At 47.0% G+C, this 22,363-nt stretch overlaps 1 protein-coding gene across 1 annotated transcript; it reads left to right on the forward strand.

Moving 5' to 3' along the window:
• The first annotated feature begins 11,257 nt into the window (after positions 1-11,257).
• LOC125943396 (uncharacterized) lies at positions 11,258-19,205 on the forward strand. The gene is made up of 9 exons (XM_049662687.1): positions 11,258-11,561; positions 11,619-11,726; positions 11,812-11,877; positions 12,061-12,129; positions 12,461-12,596; positions 13,287-13,521; positions 13,871-14,237; positions 14,894-15,064; positions 19,074-19,205. The coding sequence occupies exons 1-9, from the start codon at positions 11,379-11,381 to the stop codon at positions 19,203-19,205; spliced, it is 1,467 nt and encodes a 488-aa protein (XP_049518644.1). The 5' UTR covers positions 11,258-11,378.
• The last annotated feature ends 3,158 nt before the right edge of the window (positions 19,206-22,363 follow it).

The following is a 22,363-nucleotide window of genomic DNA, read 5'->3' on the forward strand; positions in this document are numbered from 1 at the left end:
ATCACCCACGTTTGTTTGTTTGAAAGATACCCACAGTGCGCTTTCAGAGTTGACTCTCAGAGCAACGGGGATTACGGGTAGGGTGTTACGGGGCGTAGCGGAATCGCGGGGCGTACTACGTTTTTTACGTAGTACTACGTACTGGCGAATGGCGCCCGGGAGTTGCATTCAGTCACAGAAGGAAGAGGGGTAGCGGGTTAGGGGGGTTTCGTTCGAGGGGTGGGTGTTGGGTAACGCTCTTTGCATAATGACGACACCCCCCGTCGGCACCACGCGGCGCGTGCGAGACGCCGTTTTTCTAATCTCGCGCGCGCTAGTGCTGCCCGAGATCCCTGGAATCCGTCGGCCGCATGACGTGGCAGGCACCCACCCCCGCGCACTGTGCGCCACATCGCCGGCGGTGGCAGCGCTGGCGACGACGCCGCGGCGTCGCCGCCTGCTCCTCGCAGCGTTGGGTCGAGCACGCCGCCGCCACCGCCGCTTCCAAGCGATCGATGTCGGTTTCCCCGCTCGCTCGCCCGCCCCGCTCGCCCCAAGCCTGGCTGTGTGCACCGCGAGCGACAACTTCAACGCTCACGGCTGGCAGCGTCCGGGGCTGCGCCGGGGAACAGACACCGCGTCGACGCAGTAGTGAGCCGGTTGTCGTTGTGCGTGCTACGTAGGGAGACCGTTGTTGGGTCGTGAATTTCCGTGGTGCGCTCGCGTTACCACGGTTGCGGAATGCCCGTTACGTGTTGTGACTGTTGAACAAGAAAAAAAGGAGCACCGGCTGCTTCGAAGCGGGCTGGAACACCGAGGAACAGCGCCATGAGGTAAGACAGAGTCGAAGAGCACTGACCCCCCGTGGAATATGGTTCTGTTGGGATTGACGGGTGCGTTTTCCTATGCATTCGCTAGCATCCGTGTGAAGTGCTAATCCGAATCGCTACCCGCAAATGCGAAAGGGCCATTCGCTGCTCGGTAACTGAACTAGAATAGAACGCGTAGGGAATTTGTAACCAGGAATACAGTTGCGTTGAGATTGAATGGCGCTCTCCGTATTCGTTCGCGAAGGTGCGTGTGGACCACTACTGCGAGTGAGTATCGCTGCCTTGAGTGTGGTGGGCCATTCTCTGCTTAGGAATTTGACTAGATGGAAGAAGCCGTGAGGCAAGCTCAAGCCAACGGTCATTGGCAGTTTGCCTGCGCGGAGCGAGGCTCCCTGTTTGATTGCAAGGGTGTTGGCTCGCGCATTACAACATGCATGAATGTTGTGGATGTCAATTTGAGGAGAAACTCCCCCTACGGTTCCAGGGTTGACTGAACGCTCGATCTGCACCATAGGGCGGGCTTGAGCAGTCAACTCTTGTTCACGAGAGACCTTGTTCTGTTTGAATTAGATACAATCAAACTAGTACGGAGCTCCGAGCGTTTATCCTCGCTTTCGCATTGCTCATAGTTTCGGACCCGTACTCAAAGGAGAAAAACACTTCTTTCGCTTGATCTTACGTTCGTAAGTGCAGATGTGAGCCAATCATGATGTCGCACGTATTATGAGCGACAGCAGCCGACCCACGGCGTGGTGGTGAATGGTAGTTGCAAGCGGGTATTAGCCTGGTGAGTGAGGCTTTCAATTGCTCTGCACGGGAATATCAAGCAGTATTGCTGGGGCATGTGCCCGCTTGTCCGGCTAATCAGTGTCAACAAACGTGAATGAAACAGTACTTGCGGACGAAGAGCTTTGTTTTCGAAATCGTTCCCTCATGCTTTCGCGATTACAAGTTAAGTGTACGGTTTGCTTTACCAGTCTCGTTCTGTGCCGAGCTGTAATGAAATTAAACGTCACCCGTCACGCCTGGAGCCAAGCTATGTGATTTGCACAATACAACAGGGCTCTAACTCGCATTAAAAAGAAAGTTGTTTACGCCCTAAAATTAAGAGAATAGTGGAACGAAAGGAAAGAAAATTGCATTTCCTGGCGGCCCAGGCACGTGGCCTGAAAATTACATCCATGGTTCTGCGTTTCGGGTTCACGGCCGTGGCAGTGAAGCGCTCACTTCCATGCCTGCTGCCCGCCGGAAGCAAATTTGTAAACTTTTTGTTTCCTTTCCGCGGCCCCGGAGCAGTTCGTTCACACTTTGTCCTTGTGATTAGCTCTGCGTGAGCTCTAATACGTCACGCTGCTTATCTGTCGACGTGGAGGTTAACTTGGAGGTGGCAATCAAGTTTTTCTCCCAACGCTATATGCGCCCCCAAACACGACTGCATCCAAGATGGAAATCTATGAAGCCTCAGTGAGGGTTTAACATTTGTTTATTACCACAGGAGGAGTTCTCAGAGGTATACAAAAGTGTCAGAGGGGTCCCCTATGAGTAATTAACAACATAGTAATTAACATATCATTGGCAACATAGCGATGACAACGAAGCAAGCAAGGTTAACACAGCAAGTAATTAGGTACAATAAATGTCGATAATATATGAAGTGCGCGAGTAGTACAAGCAAATAAAGTATAACGAGCTGAACCTGCTTATAAATAAGACGTATCTGATATTAAAATGCCTTCGTCATACTCGGTATTCGTTCTAAGGATATATTCGTTCGCTACACACTGATATCGCGAGAAACGTTTTATATTTACTGCGTTACGTCTGATAACTCGTTATATCCGTGTTCGTTATATCCAGTTTGACTAAGCAATTAATAATAAAAGAAATCAAGGGTAGTTCTGGAAATAACGAGTTTGTTTCGTTTCTCGGAGACACGGCATGCTCGCCACAAGCATCAGAAATAGTACGCGAGTCACCTATTAACTCTTTAATTATATACAGCTGAATAATTAAATTCTTTAATGTTGACTTTTTGCAACAAACGCTTCAATCGCAGATTTTTAGCCGGTCACTGGTCCGGGCATGCCGACTTACTAAGTTAGTAAGAATGCATGAGTCCGGGGAGTTTTGAGAGATACGTCGCCAATAACTGACACGGCAATTGATTGGTGTTCAGTCTATAATTCCGCACGTCGGTACGCAAGGAAGGCTCTCCGGAAAAGTTATACGCGCTTCTTCGATGAAATTTTGTCCTTGATTTTGTGAATGGATATTTCGGAGCGGTGTCTGTAGTAGCGGGTAATTACTATTAGGGTGACATGGTGTGAATATTGACTGCAGCTTCAATTGCACAATCGCAATACGCCGCCTACAGGGTAGCCTAAAATCAGTTTGATAATTTCAGGCAAATGAAAGCGTCAAGCAATAATTTTCACACCCTGACGTCCGATGGCGTGAAAAAAAATGTAACGTTTCGAACGAATTAATTGTTCAGTTCTACTACCAATTTCGTAAGAACTGCTTAGTCACCTTGAAAACTCCACGTACCATATAAACGCATTCGCATGCTCACTCATACATAGCAAATGCACATGTGCATATATACTTGCACATATGGCCACTTGCACGTTTGTGCAAGAGCGCGTCTACTTGCTCAGGCCCTCCGCGTGCGTGCGCGAGTTCACCGTGTCCTTCGATACGCGCTACATAAAAGTGTTTTTTCGAGCGTGAAAGAAGCCTGCGAATACACGCAATGTGCCTCGAGCTGCCAGTCGCGCGACAATTTTGCGTGTATTCGCGGGCTCCTTTCACGCCCCGGAAAAACAGTTTTGTGTGGCACGTATTGAGCAACAGAAAGCTGTATCGGGAGTTTCTGATGTTGCTCTACAATTTTCTCGTTGCCACTTTTCATCTAATTGTATTAATTGAGAAGTTGATTCAATAATTAGGACTAATTACCTAATTAGGAGGAATGCTAGAAAGTAATTTGAGTATGTCCAAGCGATGGCAAACGACATTACCTTCGTTCTGTCTAGCTACGTAGCCGTTTGCATATTTTTAATGTTTGGCCCAAGTTAAGGGAAACACCCTGGCCTGTATACTCCAGGTGAAAGCGGCGACATCTTAAGTAACACACGCAAGGCGTGCAGCATTCCCACTATACAATTAGCAACACGTATTCTCAAAGCAACGTCCGGTTTATAGTAGCAGAAGTTAGCCTTGACCGGACGTTTCTTAGACGTTGCTTAACCAGGCGTTGCTTAACCGGACGCTAAAGGCTGCGCTGCTTAGCGCGGGACGCAGTGGCGGATGTTGACCCAAGACCTAACCGCCGTAAGCGTGATACGTGGCGCATGCTGTAACTTAATACATTGTAAGCTTTGTCATTCTTTATTGGCTGTGTGGTTTTCCTTTCTATATTAGTACTTTTTTTTTGCTGGAGGATTCCCCAAACTTAATTGCGCCTAATAGTGTGCTTATGTATAGCAATTTGGTGTGGGCGTGGTATTTGTTTCACAGTTGCCGGTCGGAAGTTTGCCCACGGGCAGTGGACCATTCCAGTGTTCTAAAAACAGCTTTATTTTTTGTCACTGTTCTATAATTTGGATCTATATACGTAATTAAAATGAACCTTGCTTTGGATTGATAATAAATGCCAGTAGAGCACCCAAGATCTCTGCCAGAGGGGGGGGGGGAGGTGTATTGTTGTGGTGGTGGTGGGGGGGGGGGGGGGGGGGCAAGCAAGCACTTTGCATAATATGCAATTTCCTTGCTCTAGCCAGAGGAATCCAACACCAAATACAATGCCTAGTAATTATAATAATATAATGACACCAAAGATGATGACGATGTTTATTTCTTCAGCGTTTTAGTCAATGTAATCTAAGAGTGCATGAATAAATACAAGGCAGTGATACAGTGTTTTTGTTAACGAGGAAACTTCGACCTCAAGCCACCTCCTGAATTGTAATGGCAATGTGAACAGAGCACCGAAGCCACACGTTGGACTGGTGGGCTGGACGCGTGGGGGGGGGGGGGGGGGGGGGCGATGGGTTAACTCGGCCTCACTCAGTGGGGGGGTTACAACAACGGAAACTCCCCCCGTCGGTGCGCCACTGCTAGATGCAGACTACTGAGTTACCTGTTATGCGGCTGTGTACGGCTACATGAGGTTAATTAGCCCAGCTCTTCCTGAATACATTGGAAGTACGTGTAGTACATTGCCATGTTGCTGGCGAGTTCGGTATTTTCATGCAATCTCAGTGATCTCGAAACACACCTCAAGTTTGCTTTTGGCCGTCTGGGCCAACATAGAGGTATAGATGAGCTGAGTGTCAAATTCCTCGAAAGCGGATGACAATAATAAAAGTAAACCACTTCTTTAAGAGTTACACATGCACCTATACTACATACCCAGAATGAATATTTTTCGTAATCAATTGCGAGTGAATTTATAAAAAGAAATGTAGAAGGCAATGTGGCAATGTATTGCACAAGGGTTCCGAGGAGGTTAAAGCAGTTTTTTATAAAGAGGAATCCCTGCTTTCTTCTTGGCCCCCGAAAAACATTTGCCGTCGCGTGTGTTGCATGCGCAAACACGGACGCGCGTGAGCGCACGCCTTCACTTTGGCTCGCCTCGGAAGCACGGCTTCCGCCCGCCGCGGTGAGATGTGTACATACGTGGCAAGCGGGCGGGCGAGGTTTTTCCGTTGACGTACACGCCAGTCGCTGTGCCGCCCACTGCGCAGTTTGCTCGCTAACGTGCCTGCACGCGTAGCGCAAAAATGTGCGCGCTAATGCTCGGTTCGGCATGCACCACACCTTTCCGGCGTGGGTTGCCCGTCTCGGCTACCTGAGCTACTGCTGTCAACACGACAAACTCTGCAGCGCGTATTTTTTTAGGGGCGAAGCTCCTTAAGGCGGCACCCGTTCGTCCCTCGTCGTAGTAGTAGTGTGTAACCAGTCCGAGAAAAATGAGAGAAAAAATTCCGAAGTTGTGTCCGTAGCGCGGAATCGAACCAGGGACCCCTCGCTTCCGAGCGCGCGGCGTTAGCCCACTACGCCACGAAGCACACATAGACACAAGCACCACGATGGCAATAAATACCCAACATTAACGAAAGGCCGCGTTTCTAGCGCGTTTCTAACGCGTTTGTGCTAGCGCGTTACGGCCCGTGTAAGAAGCTGGTGTAAGACGCTGTGGCCTCTCCGCCTTACCTTCAACGCGTTTCGAACGCGCTGCCCAAGGCGGTGGCAAGTCAAGTTCAAGTCGAGGAGCGTTTATGAATACGGGGGTATACTCTCTCAGCAGTCATGTGATGGCGTCGGCAAACGCGGTGCACGTTCCGGCATGTGTAAATGGCTGCGTAAGACGCTGTGGCCGCTCCCCCTTACTAGAGAGTAGTGCCCGTCTCTAGCGCGTTTGTGCTGGCGTCCCCTTAAGCGGGAGATCCGATGATTCCCTCCGGAGCTTCGCCCACTCATCATCATTCACCCCGTGGATATGCTGTGATTTTTTTTATCCCTGCGCGCGAGAAATTGAAGCAGGCGGTAACAGTTGGTTGCTTTTCTTGCTTGTTTGAGGGACTTATTAAAGACAGTTTTTAGTTGAGCGCCGCTTACGCTCCGATACGCTCCGCTACGCTCAAATCTCACGCGTTGAGACGCTGCGGGGGACTGCGTGTAAATCTCACACTTGATAAGCGCGTCTTGCGGAGACGCTAGCGACGCGCTATCAGCTCGGCTGCGAAACGACCAAGAAGCCAAGCCGGTCTCACGTTGCGCTCCATCAGCTGTGTGAGCGGAGCGAGGGAAGGGATCTTCGTCCAGCTCCCGGCATCAGCGTCATGTGCAAGAGCACTGACGTTCCTGCTGAGCGGTTGTGTGGAAATCGCTAGCGCATGTCGGTATCCGCGGAGCGGCATATGTTCAACTAAAACACAATATATTTATTAACCATCTGAGTGATTGAAGTTAACGGCGTTATACAGCTGACCGCGATATCGTGGGCGCGATTACCGCTATAGGCGTGTGCGAATATTCGAAGCTTTCGAATAACGAATCTAATATTGGTCCTATTTCATTCGGTTTCCGAATGAAATAGTCACTATTCGAATAACCGGATATTTTTCGAATACTTTAGGTCGTCGACTGTACACGATCAAGAATGAAATTGAAGAAAAAAAATCAACCGACGATTACGATACTCCCTATAATACGAAATTTGAGCGCAGCTCTAAACGTGTTTTCGTTTCGCGATATATTGGCTGGCGCCGACAATCTGTCTCCTGCGGCACGTTGCAAACATAGCGATGTGTGACGTGACTGCCTCGTTAATCTTGGGATCGCGATAGGCAGCGCGTGGCAGTCGCTGAGCACGATTCACTGCAGCCGCCGTAGACAGACCTCCGAGCCGAGGCGCGCTACTGTGGCGCCATATCGTAGCCGTCGTCGGCACACTGCTCTTTTATTCTCACGCTTTCGCCATACCCTCCTCCTCTGCTTTCTCCCTCGCGTCTTTCACCCCCCGCTGCGCTCCGCGTTCGCTCTTTCATCCTTCGCTGTGCTCGTTCGCTCGGTTACACCGAGGGACGCCGACGCTCAGCGCAGAAACTGGCGCCTAAGAGCCTCGCTCTGAAATTCCCTAACTTTCATGCCATCCTCAGGGGACGTAACGCATCTGGAGTCCCCTGCGTCGCTCATACAGAAGCGGGCTTTTCCGACCAAACACGTTCACTCGCAATGAAATATTGCTTAGACACGACATCCGGCAGTGGGTATTGTTTGGTACTTTATACAACTACAGCACCTGTGTCAGGGGTGTCATTCAGAATACCTTTAATTGCAACATGCTTTACAAAATAGAGGCAGCACCTGCCGCGGTCGTTTGAACAAGATAAAGAGTGCTTCTTTTTTTATAGCAGAGTGAAACTGCTATGGCCGCATACGACACATGTCTGGTTTGGTCGCGAATGTATATACGCAGAGATTGACTGGTCTACATGGTTACATTTAATACGTTTATTTTATAATGCATGATCCCGTGTGCTCCGAAAATCCCTGCGTTGGCGAACGATATGCTTAGTCGTTCCTAATGCTCCCTTCGTGCTTTTAATAAAGCATGCTTTATAGTGTACGGTGTAATTATAATAGAAAATTTCTATTGTTGTGAACATCAGAATGTGAAAAACAGTTCGATAATAATGCTGAGAAGGCATTATAGGAAAAAATGAAGTATTGACTAGATTCCACCGAAAGCGCACCGTACTTTGGGCGTACGTTAATGCAAGCCATGTTGTTGGAGATTAACCTGGAGCTCAACTATAAAGCGTCTCTCATAGCCTGTTTGTCGCGTTGAGATGTGAAAATCGAATAAATAAATAAATAAATAAATAAATAAATAAATAAATAAATAATAAATAAATAAATAAATAAATAAATAAATAAAGCAATCAAGCAAGCTCTGAGAGACGTCCTTGCAGATGACACCCCTCCCCCGGATAAATGTTGACTACCACAGGTTCTCTGACGTGACGACGCAAAAGCTTATTCGAAAGGTGTTGCTTAAAATTGGGATTTATTACAATGGTGCCTTTATCGTATCGCACAGCACGCGCGAGTGCACAAACAACGCGCCGATACGAAGAAGACGGAAGCGATATATTGCAGAGACGGCGATTAATTATGCATTGCGTTGTGCGACGCGTCGCGCTAATACGTTCGCATATCCGTCCTACGTCTACATAGCCTTTATCTCCGGTGGCCTTCGCATAAATGCCTCCGCTCAAGTGTCACAACTAGTCGCGCCCGTTTCGAACCAGTGCGTGGAAAGGCAGCGCGCGCGCGTGCTACAATCCTCGGCCACACAAGCGAGAGAGATGCCGTCTCATTGCTCTTCTGAACGCAGCCACAAGTTACAGCGGCGAAATTACAAGCAACGAGTTACAGCAGCAGGCTCCGAGCTGGCAACGTGCCAGCCCCAAGAGCCCGCTCCGGGCATGGTTGCGGAAGCAGTTGTCGGCCCCCGGGCCACGGCGGGGTAACTCTTCTTGGCGGTCCCGCCGTCTTTCGTCGTGCCTTCTTATTGCGTGCGCGCAGTCTCGTCGACGACGACGACTGAAAAGAATCCGCCGTATAAAAAACAAATAAGAAGCTCCAGAACGCGGCGTGTCTCGTGCCCATTGAAGCGATCTGTCAGCGCATCCGTCAGGATTGAAACCCTGTGCATGCGTATTATAACCTCACTCTCCCCGACTCAAGTGCAGTGTAGCCGAGGGTATGGGTCTCGCGTGTCAGCCAACCGGGAGGCTGCTTGTTCCAGAAAAGGGAACGCGCGAATTCGCCCATTGTCGGCTGTTAATCACTTCGCGAAGCTTCCCTTTAGCTCACGCCAAGCGTCGGGCGGTTAGAGGTGGGCAACGGTGGCGCCCTTCTTCCGGTACTCTTTCCTGATTTGTCAGACGTCGATCCATAGCTTTACGCTGCACTGCACGGCGTTGGGAAGATGGCGTGTAGAGAAGAACGGACGACAGGCGGAGACGGTCTTTTGGGAGGCCGTTTGCTCCGAGGCGAGTGACCGCTCGATCGAATCGTCCCGTCGTCGAGTCGGCGAGCGCACAATTTCAGGGGATCGTCCTAGTCGTCGTCAGTGGGACGCGGCGGTGCTGGCCGCCCGCCGATGAACCCCGTTGGAACAGGACGGGGCCGCCCCCGCGACTAATGTCGAGCGCGACTCATGCCGGCGGGGCGAGCGAATTGGACAGCTCATCTCCGTAACGGACACGATAGAGAGGATGACTCTTTTGCGCAGTTACATTTTCTTTTTGCGGTCCGCTTTACAAATGCATAGAACTAGACTCAGTGGCTTTAATAGGAAGAAAGAAAGGCGCTTGCTTCGCCCTAAGGGCGAAGCATTGAGGAGCTTCAAGCTGCTCAGATGGTATGTCTAAGAATACGAGGGGGTGACATGTTAGTGTGACACATCATGCGAGGCAACTTCTCATGTGCCGCAGAAACAGCACCCTGGCGCCTATCGAGCATCTCACAACGCGCTTGATAAGGAGCGACGCCACCGGCGTTGCTGGCGTCGGTCCTCAATGGCGCACAATATGAGTTCAGGAAAAAGCGTTAGCGTTTTTAAGCCTGAAGTGTACCGTCCGTCCGACCACTATGTGCACCGCGAGGTGTCACGTGAACACAGCTGCGCAGCAGGAACACAAATGCGTTTGTGCGCACAACGCCCGTGCCGGCACATCAGCGGAAGGCAGCAGGCTGTCGTCCCCGGGTTAAATTCTAAGGCATTGTAGAATTCCGCAATATTGCCGAATTTGCTGTTTTGTCACCTCTCATTGGCCCAGAGGGCTGCTACGGCGTCTCTGATTGGCTCTAAATGCCGTCATTAGAAAATTTGAAAACTTGAGAGCTTGAGGGTCAGTGAGGGCAACTTTTTTTTTTTCGCATGTCGCTAAAATGCGACAAAGATGTCGCTAAATTTTCCTGCAATGTCGCTAATACTGTCGCTAGTACTGTCGGTGTTTATGAACAATATAGTATGCAATAACACGGCGTAAAGCATTTATTCAAACGTTTAACGTTGGTATAGTTTATACACACAGGTTGAAAAACGCTCAATTTACCAACAGTTTGTATAGAGGGCTATTACTTTCCTAATATTTTTTCCCATACAGCGGATGATGATAGCTCACATCACGCGTTTACCATCGAATTGTAACGTTACAAATCTAGCACTTTTCAAGAGAAGACGGCTAACCGGTTTTCCCTGGCACAAATACGCACGGGGTACACGTTAGGTTAGGGTAGGTTAGGTTAGGTTAGGTTCTGCTCGTCTGGGTAATTACCAGAAACATGCATCCCGAACATCACCGAAAGCGGAGGAATGCAAGAGCGAACGCACTGCATAAGACGTTTCAAAACGATGCGGACGTGGTTTATGTAGACGCGGTGGAATATGCAGACGGTCGACACTTGGCAGTGGTCGCCTCAAATCAAGCGGGCCACTCGCTTGCCAGCGGCACCATTAAAGGCACACTAAAGAGAAACCGGAAGTTGAGCTTAAATGGTAGATTATCCTTTCACGATCACAGTCATACCATTCTTACTGCCAACAGAGGTTTAATAAGCGAGAAAAAAGCGAAAAACTGAAGGATAGGTGCTGACGCCCCTTCGTATTTCCCGCACTACACGTAGTGTCGTCACAGATCACAAACGCAGCCCGGTCGCGATTGGTCGAGAGCGATTTATCGCTGTTAATAAAACACAAAATGAAATACACCTTAAACCTACATAAACAGCATTTGCCAACTTTTTACACCGTTTCAAGCGAGGAAGTATAAGTTTAAGGCAAAATTAAATAAATCAAAAGAAAAACTGAATGGCGCTACCGGCGGTCGACCGCCGGTAGCGCCATCCAGTTTTTCTTTTGATTTTGATCGTCATAGTTTCGTTTTTGCTCCGTGCATTGTCGCGTGCGCCTGTTCCGCTAGTGTTGCAGTGCTTGGTTGCGTGTTGCGTGGCTCGAGAAACGTTGACTTCGCGGGAAACAGCCAGAAAATGCCTCGTGTGTGTAGTGTTGAGGGCTGTATAAACGGCCCGAGGCGCTTGGTCAGGGGCAGCGGCAGTGTTGACCCGACTGTGTCCTTTCATGTGGTGCCGCGCGATGAGCCCCGGCGTTCGCAATGGCTCAGTGCTCTGCCGATGATAAAACGGCAAAAGGATGAGCCAGAGAAACAAATGGTATGCTCTCTGCATTTCTCGGCCTCGGATTATGTTTATAATCCTGCCCTCGGAAAGTCTCTTGGCGTGCCCCAGAGACCAGTCCTTTCTCGGGCAGCTGTTCCCTCAGTGTCGCCTTCATCAAATCCCCTACTGGTGCCCCTGCAACAGCAAGCTGGAGGCTCGGTGAGTGTTGAATGTCATTAAAAAAAAAGCCACGAAAAAACTATACCGAGTACGCGCGCAACTTTCTGTGCTTGTTATTTTTCAGGTTGCTATTGCCGAGTCCGCGATCGAAAGCGATGCCGCCGGTGCACCTGTGGAAATTCCAACTGAGGTACCTTGCGCTCGTCCTGAAAAGCTGCACTTTATACTTACTGCAGGAATGAAGTACGTTCAGAAATTCAGTGTGTGCATTATACAAGTGCACGAAAGTCCGGACGAGTCCTTGATGTCTAAGAATGCGAAGGTATTACAACATTCCGTGTTTACAACAGAAGGTATTTGTTCTGTTTTCCAGAGTGACGTTGCCGAGACCGAGAGGTTGCAGCACGATGCAGCCACTGGGCCCGTAGGAAGACATGGAGAGGTACTAGCAATATATACTGCATAATAGCAGCACTGCACTGTACAAAGCAATCTGGCCGGAGCTCGACCGGTTTATCTGGGCATGTAGCACTCTCGCTCAAATTTGGCGCAGCTGGCCACAGTCATGACACCAAAGATTATTTGGTTTTCAAGTCGACCTTTCTCACATAGAGATTGCTGAGGATGATGGAGCGGGCTCCCTCATGCAAATGCAATCAGAGGTTCTTGTAAGCGAAAGATGTTTAGTGTTTGCATTGAAATGGAACTTTTATGACGGCTGTGAAGTTTAAAGTGCTATATATGGTATCCTACAAGGTTTGGGACTGTTCTAGGTGCTGGCTGCTGCTACTGGTGCCGCCGGCTTACAGACGCAAAAGGATTCTTTCCAATGCCCTGCATGTGGTACGACTGGCCGCAGCGTTGGACATGACAAAAGTGTGCAAGTTCATGTGCGGGGTATAAGTGTTGGTGAGTAAAGTGCACTCGTCATGACTATATGTTTAAACTATACGACATGAAAAATTGTGTCCCCTAATGTATCAAAGCATTTGCGTTCATAAAACTTGACACATTCTTTTTCTTTCAGCATGACAAAAAAGAAGCATTATGTTGTCAAACCCACTTACATATATATGCAGTGAACAACAGTGACTGCAGATTATAGCAGATCCAGTGCAAAGCACACATTGGCTTATTCCAGGCACATTCGAGGTACATAGGTAGGCTCCTGTCTCACATTTCACGTGTCTTCAATGAAGCTCTGTCCACCGATCAAACAGGCAAGATTATAGTAGCAGAGAGGGAAAGGTGGTACTAGTTCACCTTTGAGAAAGCAGTTGGGACATGGGGCAAGATAAAGAAGAGAGAGTGTGTTTTGTCTCCCCTTTCTTTGCCCTGTCCCTCATTCTAAACGCTCCAAAGATTGCACACAAGTGTTGTGTTGTAACACTTTGAAGAACCCCAAATGACATCGGATTACTAGTTGCCTAAAAATTATTTGCATAACAATAATTCCCCCTATGCATGGATGTCCATAGTTTTTGCTTATAGTTCATAGTGCTTGCACAATGAAACTTATTGTGTTCATCAGTTTTTCTTTTTACGTTTCATTCTTTTATGATTCACATTATATTGATGTCAGACTTTTGCTATACGCAGGTGTTCAAGTGAACTTGACCATAAAAGAAACGAAAGATGAGGGCCTGCAGGTTGACATTCAGGATGTGCCGCTGACATCAACACCAGTGAAGCGACGACGTATCCTTGATGAACCCAGCTTTGCCGCCTCACCTATCTTGTCACCTGTTCCAAGCAATGTCGACACTACTGGCTCCTTATATCAACCAGATGAATTGACTCACACCTTAGACTCCACACTGGATGAGGATGATGAGTAAGGCAACTTTGGTTAAATTACCTGATTTTTGGTACCCTTACAGATGCAATGGATTATGGAAATTTTCAGAATAAGTTTGCGTGCAGTCTACCCCCACTTCACACATACATAAACTTTAACAGAGCCCTTACGCTTGCATTGGAAGGCTCAGAAGGTACTCAAAAAGTCAACAGAAGCAATTGGTTATATGGCATTGGTGCATGCTGAAATGGTAAGCTGTTGACTTGCATTTGCACTTTTGTCAACAGAAGCAGAGTAATCGTGCTACCAGATTGAATTACTGCGCAGCCTGTATATGCAATATTGAGCACTAGGCAGAACCCACATTCTGCATTTTCTTTTACAGAGATGATGGAGACATGGGAGACGTTGAGCTGCCTGGCTATTACCTCATCTTCCACACATGTCTGATGGTGCTTTTGAAGCTGTGCCGCACATGCCTGTCCACTGCCTGCACCGTAAAACTACGACGCTCTGGGACACGCATAATAGCAAAGGTCGAATGCCCCAACATGCACACGTATACATGGTCAAGTCAACCTCTTGTTGGTGACAAGCCAAAAGGGAACATTGACTTGGCCACTGCGTTGCTGTTTTCTGGATCAAGTGTTGCCTCCAGCCTTCGAATGATGCGTCTCATGGGCGTCAAGGTTATAAGTGAACAGTGCTTCTTCAACTACCAGAAGGCGTACTTGCTCCCTGCTGTCAACATGGTGAGTGTGTAGAGCTGCTTTTAGTAGCATTAAAATAGAGCTCACCATAAAATATGTTCAAAGGAAATGAACTTTTGCAATGCGATTCTCACACAAACATAGTTCCTGTACTTCCCTAAATGGATTTTTTCCCTTGTTCTCTATTTTCCCTTGCTATTTCCAATAATGCATAAGCACACGCATCAGCAAATCCTCCTTTAATTTAACCTTTTCATAGCCCCATGCAAAATGTATCCCATAAGACATTCCACTGACATTTTTTCATAATAAAGTCGAGGAAATCTCGCTGTGAAAGGCAGCAACCAAGAAACAATGTGGTGTTTTGTTAGTGTGCAAACGTTGTGCAGTTTAAATTAAGAGCAATGGAGAATGCTGAATAGGAGACAACACAGCTGATTTGAAAATAGACCGCAGTCACATATAATGCATGTCATTCGATATTTTAACAAGTAGCCATGCAACAATAAAATTGGCAAAAAAGTCTGCTTCCTGGAGCATTCAGCAGCACATGTTCAGTTTCTGGATACCAATCTATGCACAAACAAGTGTTGCGATTGCTTGTAAATTAAATACAGCACTGAATATGCTTATTCACTACTGTGAAAAACAGACATCTGCCGAGTCTATTCTGATTTTGAAGTTTCGCTGTCTCACAGGTCTGGGATGAACATCAACGAGAGGTCATGGCATCACTTGAAGGCAGCATACAGCTTTGTGGCGATGGCAGATGTGATTCACCTGGCCACAGTGCCAAATTTATGACGTACACATTCCTCTGCCCGGACGCGAAGAAAATTGTGCACACAGAGCAGGTGCAAGTAAGGGAGGTAAGTAAGAAGAGTGTTAGAACTCACTTTATGAATTGGCCTCGTCTAAAGGAGTTTCAGCATGAGACTAAACTGTGCTTGAATTATTGTTTAAGCACTGAAGAAAAACGTGAGAGTAAATGTGTAGGAAATGTGTACGAAATAGGAGAACTGTCATGTACGCTGAAAAATTATTGGAAGCTACACACAGCTCTCGAAGGCTCCACATCTGTGGGAAAGAACTAGGGCCATGCACAGAAAACCACTTCAATACAACACAATATAATTAGTTTGCAGTGCACATTTATATGTCCATTTCTCCCATCCTGTTCTCAGCATCATGTAGCGTCCATGACACAATGACCACCTTTTGGTTGTACTAGCTATTTATGTAGGTAGCTCTACATGTTGAACTTGAGAACGGGCGTACCAGCGAATACACAAGGACACGTACACAAGGAAAAGGCGTCGGACACGGACGGACGCTGGGCTTTCAACTGTGCTTTATTAAATTACATTGCCGCACAACACTTTTGACGCATGCGCATCGTCATCTCCTCTCAAGACATGTACAGTCAACCACAAAAGTTTGCGGACCACGCGAGCGCGTGCCAGACTGCCTATCCGCGCCACCTAGCGGTACGCCACCTAGCGGCGACAGGGGCGCTCTCCCGGATATGAGCCCTCTTGGTACTCGCCTGCCTGTTAATTTTTTATTCCCGTGCATGACATTGTTAGTTCGTTGTGTTGACGCAGAGCGCTGTCTGCGATAAGACCGCCACATATCTGGCTTGATAGCAGTATCGGAGCAATCACTGCAACCTTTGTCGACTGGTGTGCCAGTGGGTAGATAAGTTTCACGAAGCGCTGCGACGATTTTTTTACGCGACGTTTACTGGCGCACTTTGGTTGGCAGCATCTTGGTCCAATGAGTGTTGCTGCTTCTGCGTCTTGAGAGAAAGGGTGGGGAGGTGTTTCACTGTCATCAAAAATAAAGAAAAAGCGGATGCATAGAAAATTTTCTTTCACACATAGGCGCATCTTCGCATCAGTCGCTGAAAACGTAGTAGACTTGCTTCAGGCCACGTGGTGATTGCCTATTTGGAAAGATGCCGCTGCGTGTTCCACTTGACGAAAGAAGGCACATTGTGCGTTTATTTATAGAGGGAATACCTCAGCGCGAAATCTGCCGCCGAACCAACAGGAGCCGGACTGCCGTGAATAGGATTATTCAAGCTTTCCGCGACGATGACAGATTCACAGATATGGAGCGCAGTGGGCGTCCAAGGGCCACGACTGAGGAAGAGGACCGCCTGATTACGGCCGCCATCGTGGCTGATCCTTTTCAAAGTGCAGAGGATATCCGAGAAGCGCTCTCGCTCACGGTATCGTCTGAGACTGTAAGAAGAAGGCTGAGTGAGCTTGGCCTGCAGTCTTTCGTAGCAGCACAGAAGCCCTGCCTCTCAGACAGCCAGCTACAAGAACGACTCATGTTCGCTACAGCAATGAAAGATTGGACAACAGAGAAATGGGGCGATGTCATCTTTAGCGACGAGTCAACTTTTTCCACGCGCTGGGACCAACGGAAGCGGGTCTGGCGTCCACTAAACTGCAGGTGTGTTTAAAGTGTATTGGCAGTTAATTCACGAAGCTAATTCTGCATCACAACATGTTTCACGTAAAATGAGCTTTTGGACATTACGAGATGTTTCTGTAGTGGTATTATGTTGAAAACATTAACGATTGTTTCATAGTACTACTTACTCTGAAGCTAATTAAAAGCTGCCAGTGGGTCTTTCAGTACTATCTAATGATGTCTGCACGTTTTCTATTGCAATTCTATAACAGCATTATAAAGTTCGTACGCAAGAGGAATCACAACATTTTTAGACGCGCCGCTGGAACCCAATTGTATGCTATTTCTTGCAGATATCTGCCTAATTACACACAGAGTGTTCTATCCAGTGGACGGTGTTCTGTGAGCGCGTGGGGAGCAATCGGCAAAGATGGCCTTGGTCCCCTTGTGCGTCTGGAAGGGCCCTTCACTGCGTCACGGTACTGCGACGTCATCACTAGACACCTCGTTCCGTATGCGCAGGACGGTCCCTTCAGCGACGGCTGCTATTTTTTTCAACACGACCGCAGCCCGATCCATAAAGCACGTATCGTCCAGTCATTGCTAGAAGAACATGCTGTTTGCCAGCTTGAGTGTCCTCCATGTGGCGCCAACTTGAATCCCATAGAAAATGTCTGGGGCATGTTGAAGAAACGGCTGTCCACACGAGCCAACCGCGGCCGCACGGCCGATGCGCTGTGGCAAGCGATCGCACAAGAATGGGAAAGCCTGCGCGGTCGACCGGAGATTACTGAATCTTTGTACGAGTCGATGCCCACACGCATCAATAAGGTGCTAGAAAACGGCGGACATTTCACTTCCTACTAGATCATTGAGAGACCTATGTTTCATGACACTTCTGTAAATGTCTTGTGAATAAATTCATCCCCTTCAGACACGAATTATGATGCACTGTCTGCAAATGCGTCAAATGCGCATGGCATCATTTCAAGACGCTCACTATTACATTCCAAGAAAGAAGACGAAGCAATGTGCTGTTTTGTGCGAGTTCAGTAAAAAAAAATTAATTAGCGTATAACTCATTATCTAATTATTCTGAAATCCGTCAGCTTCAATGCTTGCATAAAAAGAATCAACTATTAGGCCCGAAACGCATGCACACTTGCTTTTCGGTTGTATTCGTGTCGACCGGAGAAAAAAAATACTCTTGACGTTGGTCTTGGAACGCGGCACGTCGAACGATTGTCTAACATGGTAGTGTCTCCAGCAAAGTGATCATCTGCAGCAATACGCAGGACAATGAAGTTAACTGACCGCTAGTTGTCTCATCAGGAAGCGGACACGAATGTGCACACTGAGTTTTAGGTCATTTGAAGAAACACGTGGCGTGGGACGCGCCTCCGAAGTTCGAGTCCCCAAACGAGGACGCCGTGTCGCAAAGGGTTATAAAAAGAGTCATCGCACCCGATTATTTCTTATTTTTCTAAATGTAACCACTATAGCAGCGCGGTGGTTCGGGCTTTGCGCAGCAAAACCTGGGCGCAGGCGATCAAATCCCGGCCGCTACTGTCACTTAGCGATGGGGGAGGAACGGAAAAATTCTGCCTACTGACTAAGCATCTGTGTCCCATGGCTGCCTCACCGCTCACTCACGCACTCACGAAAAAAAAAACAGCGTGGCTACGCGAAAATAGAACTGATAACAGCCGAAGAATACGCTGTCTGATTACTTGTAATGATATTCTGCTCTCAAAATATAAGCAAGTAGCCCTGGCTAACAAAGAGCGCGTCACGTTGAAAGAGATAGGTAGAAAATATTTGCGCACAGTGCGAAAATAGACAGGCCATAGATTTAAGGAGGGATGCGTCTTCAACGTAGCGCTGCTGTCGATCGCTGGTGACGTAGCGGAAGTGTCGCGAAGAGGCTCTTGGCCACGCGCTCGCGTGGTCCGCAAACTTTTGTGGTTGACTGTACATTATACATGTCCACCGTCCGTCCGTGTCTAACGCTTTTTCCTTGTGTACGCGTCCTTGTGTATTTGCTGGTACCCCCGATTTCAAGTTCATCATGCACCAACTGGCCCAAGAGCTTGCGCTGATGCAGCTTTACATGTCCCTCTAATCTGCAGTAAGCATGACACTACAATGCCCTGTGTCCCTTCAGAAGCGAACTGAGCTCTGGAACTATTCAGCATCAATTAAATTTTTTCTAGTATTTCAACTGTCCCCTTGGCACCCTGAAGAGTTATTAACACCGTAATACCTGCATCATGAACGTACATTTACATGAGGCATTCAAGTTAGAAAATAGCACAGGGCCACTGGCTATGGCACCGCCTCATATTGCTTGCTTTTTACTGTAAAAGATTTGCTGTATCTATGCACAGCATAAGTACAGCTCCTTTAATCAAAGCAGGAGCTTCCCATGCAAGTCTATGTCCATATTTTTTTCAGAGCGATGAGATTACTTCAAGCACCCAAATGGAGAAAGAAGGTCTAATCAGAGGGCTTGCATTCTTAAGTGAACAAAATGTCAGCATTACAAGCTTGACAACAGACCGCCACCCGAGCATTAAAGATATATGAGGTTGCACCAAAGAGGCATCACGCACTGCTTTCATGTGTGGCATGTGGCAAAACGTACAAAAAATGTTTGTATGGCATACTTGTGAAATAATGTCTACATTTATTTCAGAGGGCTGCAGTGATTTTTAATGCCTGAGGTATGAGGCTGATTTTGACCTTCATTGGGATTTATAAACAAATGTGCATAACATGTGAAACTGCAATGATACTGCAGAACAAATCATTGAAAGTTCTCCATGATACAACTCTATGACACCTTAAACAGCGTAGACAACCCATTAATACTGACAGACTCACCTGGTGTTCCTACTACAGAGGCTTTGTTTATAATTGTGTTGCACCGTTTTAACATTGACAAAACGTAAGACACATGAAGGATGAAACACCATCTTTTTCTTGTGCCTTGGATTATTTCAGTGTAAAAACTCAGTACAACATAGTTATAAAGCCATTGTAACAGAAAAAAAACACCAAGAGTATCTGTCAGTACTCACGAAATTACTACATTTCATGCTATGCGTTTGTGTCTTCCATTCTTTCAGTGTAAAGCCTCATTGCAACAAAATCATGAAAGTGCCCAGGATATCCCCGTCCATTGCGTTACTTGATGATTTTCTGCCTCTACAAAGTGCTATGGTTGTTGTGATTCACATACAGGTATCCGCAAAAAGATTACTGCTACATCAAGGAAAGGTGGTTCCAGTTCGCTCAAACAATCGATCCAGACAATTGTCAACCACCTCTACTGGTGTGCGTGTGCATGTGGTGACAATGCAGACCTGGTGGTGGCTGCATGGGGTAGTATTCTCAACCACACAGTCAACATCCACGAATGTCACAATGACCTTTTCCTCAGGTGCCTTCATGGACCTCCTCGCCGTATCTCATGACTCAGTGCAGGTAAGCAAAATCAACTGACAAATGCTGAACAGTTTCTTGCACGTCTTGTTAAAATATACCTTTTACAGCAAGAAATCTGTACACTACACACCGGGGGATGCCACAGGCAGGCTAGCATTGAACGCTTTCTGAAGTGCGAACAAGAAGGCGTCGACTATCAGCCATTACAGCAATATTGCGCTGAGAGGCTCGGGATCAACTAGTACTATTTATTTAAATATGAAGAAGAGGAGAAGGAAGATGTATTCTGTCATGAACTACAACAACTGTGTCAGAAATCTGAAACTGTGGGATGAGACCGTGTGGAGCTTTATCCTTCTCAACTACACAAAGAGTGCCTATGTTTATGACCGCACATGCTGCAAACCTTTCAACTAAGGTAAAACAATCTTAACAAGCAATGCTGGACAGCCAGTTGCTGACAACTTTTAGGCTAACACCACCTCCAACAACAAGACATTAACACTACCACAGGCACAAACTACAAAAAGGACATTTAAATTTCATAAGCATGCAAGTCAGCCTTGCATCGCGACGAATTTACGTGATAAACTTTAATTTCCATAGCAGCGAACTCAATGGAGAATAATAACTGGGCACAGCGAGTTTTCTTTCTGTGCAAGCGATCAAACAGCACGCAAGTGATCATTCAACCATCCGCAACATTTTCAACAACCCATGTGTGGATACATTTCGATCTGTGCTATAAGCAATCGGAAAACAATTGGTTCAATCCACATAAGAACAAACAGGAAGCCTTGATCATATTTTCGATTTTGATGATATTTACTTAGGCCCAGGTTTTCCTGACCCAGAACGATGCTTGTAAGCGTACTTTTGAAAAAAAGCCACGCCTTTGCCTGGAAGAAAACATGCAAATTTTGCGTGTTGAAAACCTTTTCTAGCAATATGGCAATTTCTTAACCTTAAGCGCAAATTTTTTTCATCACATTTTCCCCCACAAAGAATAAGTCAAGTGGAACCTTATGTGCCTTTTATTACACTTCGCGATGGAAGCAATTTCGAGAAACAAATCACACGCGACGTAGACGGCCCAAAATACCAGTAATTCAGGAATGTGTACCTGTAGACAGTTTAAACCGAGGGTAATAAAATTGGGTAGCTATTGACTTTTTTTATTTTTCTTTCTATCAAAATAATTTCCATTCCTCTGCAAAGTGTTGTTAAACTGTTGCTCAGACATAAGTGGTTCCATAATGCGAGTAGTTTGACTTTCATGTACTAGGTCTGAGAAAAGCACATTATTTGTACAGCAAATACTTTCTCCCTTGCCACCAGGTTCTCCAGCATATAAGGCACTCAAGGCAATCGTGACATCACCTCTACTCCTCAAAGAGATACGTCAGCTGTCACCATCCGCACAGACGTACAGCCTTGAATCCTTTCATAGTGTGCTCAACGGCTTCGCACCAAAATCAACTGCATTCACATACGAATGCACGAAAGCTCGGTAGGGCAATTAGTTTATTTTTGAATCATCACTATTTACTATTATCCAATTTGGTGCAGTTACTTTCTGAAGGTTAACGCACTTCTTTCCTTCTAGGACATTGATAGCTGCTCTTCACTTTAATGCGAATACTGAGACAGCAGTTGCACACAGCTCATGGTGAAAGCCAGTGGCACACTAAGACCTCCAAGACGTCCTGCCTGGCATATCAGCCTACGAACTAAAAACTGCTGTAACGTTCTGTAAGTGCAGTTCAAACTCAGTATTAGAATTTTTTTGTTATTACGGTACTGTAGAGGGGTAATAGCTAATGACTTCTTCACATGCGCAAGAAATGCTACAACCTCAAAAGCCATCTTTTCACTGCCATCACTGCCGTAGCCAGCCACTTTTTTCAAACGGGAAAGGGGAAGGGGGTCAGGCTCTTGGCTGACTTGGGAGGAACTGGCACGCAAGTCTTGTCTCGCATCACTCGATGAGAGGTACCCTGTGGTAGAATGAAGTCGAGGGGGGTTGCACGGTGTGCCACTTCCTTGCTATACCCCTGACAGCCATATCTATATTTTTGTAAAATAACCAGTCAAACATTATGCACCATGCTAGGGTAAAGACAACAATATTCAGAGGTTACCATTCAAGAACACCTGTTTAATGCTAAAATTCCAACACTTGTACTATGCACTCGTCATTTCAGATAGAGTAAGGCATGTGCATAGGAGCACCAAGAGTTGAAACATGAGAAAAATTATATGCACAATAATATTATTATATAAAACAATTGTTCATA

This window comes from Dermacentor silvarum, chromosome 2, assembly GCF_013339745.2.
Source record: "Dermacentor silvarum isolate Dsil-2018 chromosome 2, BIME_Dsil_1.4, whole genome shotgun sequence".
Lineage (NCBI taxonomy): Eukaryota > Metazoa > Arthropoda > Arachnida > Ixodida > Ixodidae > Dermacentor > Dermacentor silvarum.

What these genes read in the sequence shown, in the direction of transcription:
- LOC125943396 (XM_049662687.1), top strand. Translation starts at nt 11,379, where the DNA reads ATGCCTCGTGTGTGTAGTGTTGAGGGCTGTATAAACGGCCCGAGGCGC. An exon ending in ACACTGGATGAGGATGATGA is followed by an intron (nt 13,522 to 13,870) that starts GTAAGGCAACTT and finishes TTTCTTTTACAG; the next exon opens with AGATGATGGAGACATGGGAG. An exon ending in TGCTCCCTGCTGTCAACATG is followed by an intron (nt 14,238 to 14,893) that starts GTGAGTGTGTAG and finishes GCTGTCTCACAG; the next exon opens with GTCTGGGATGAACATCAACG.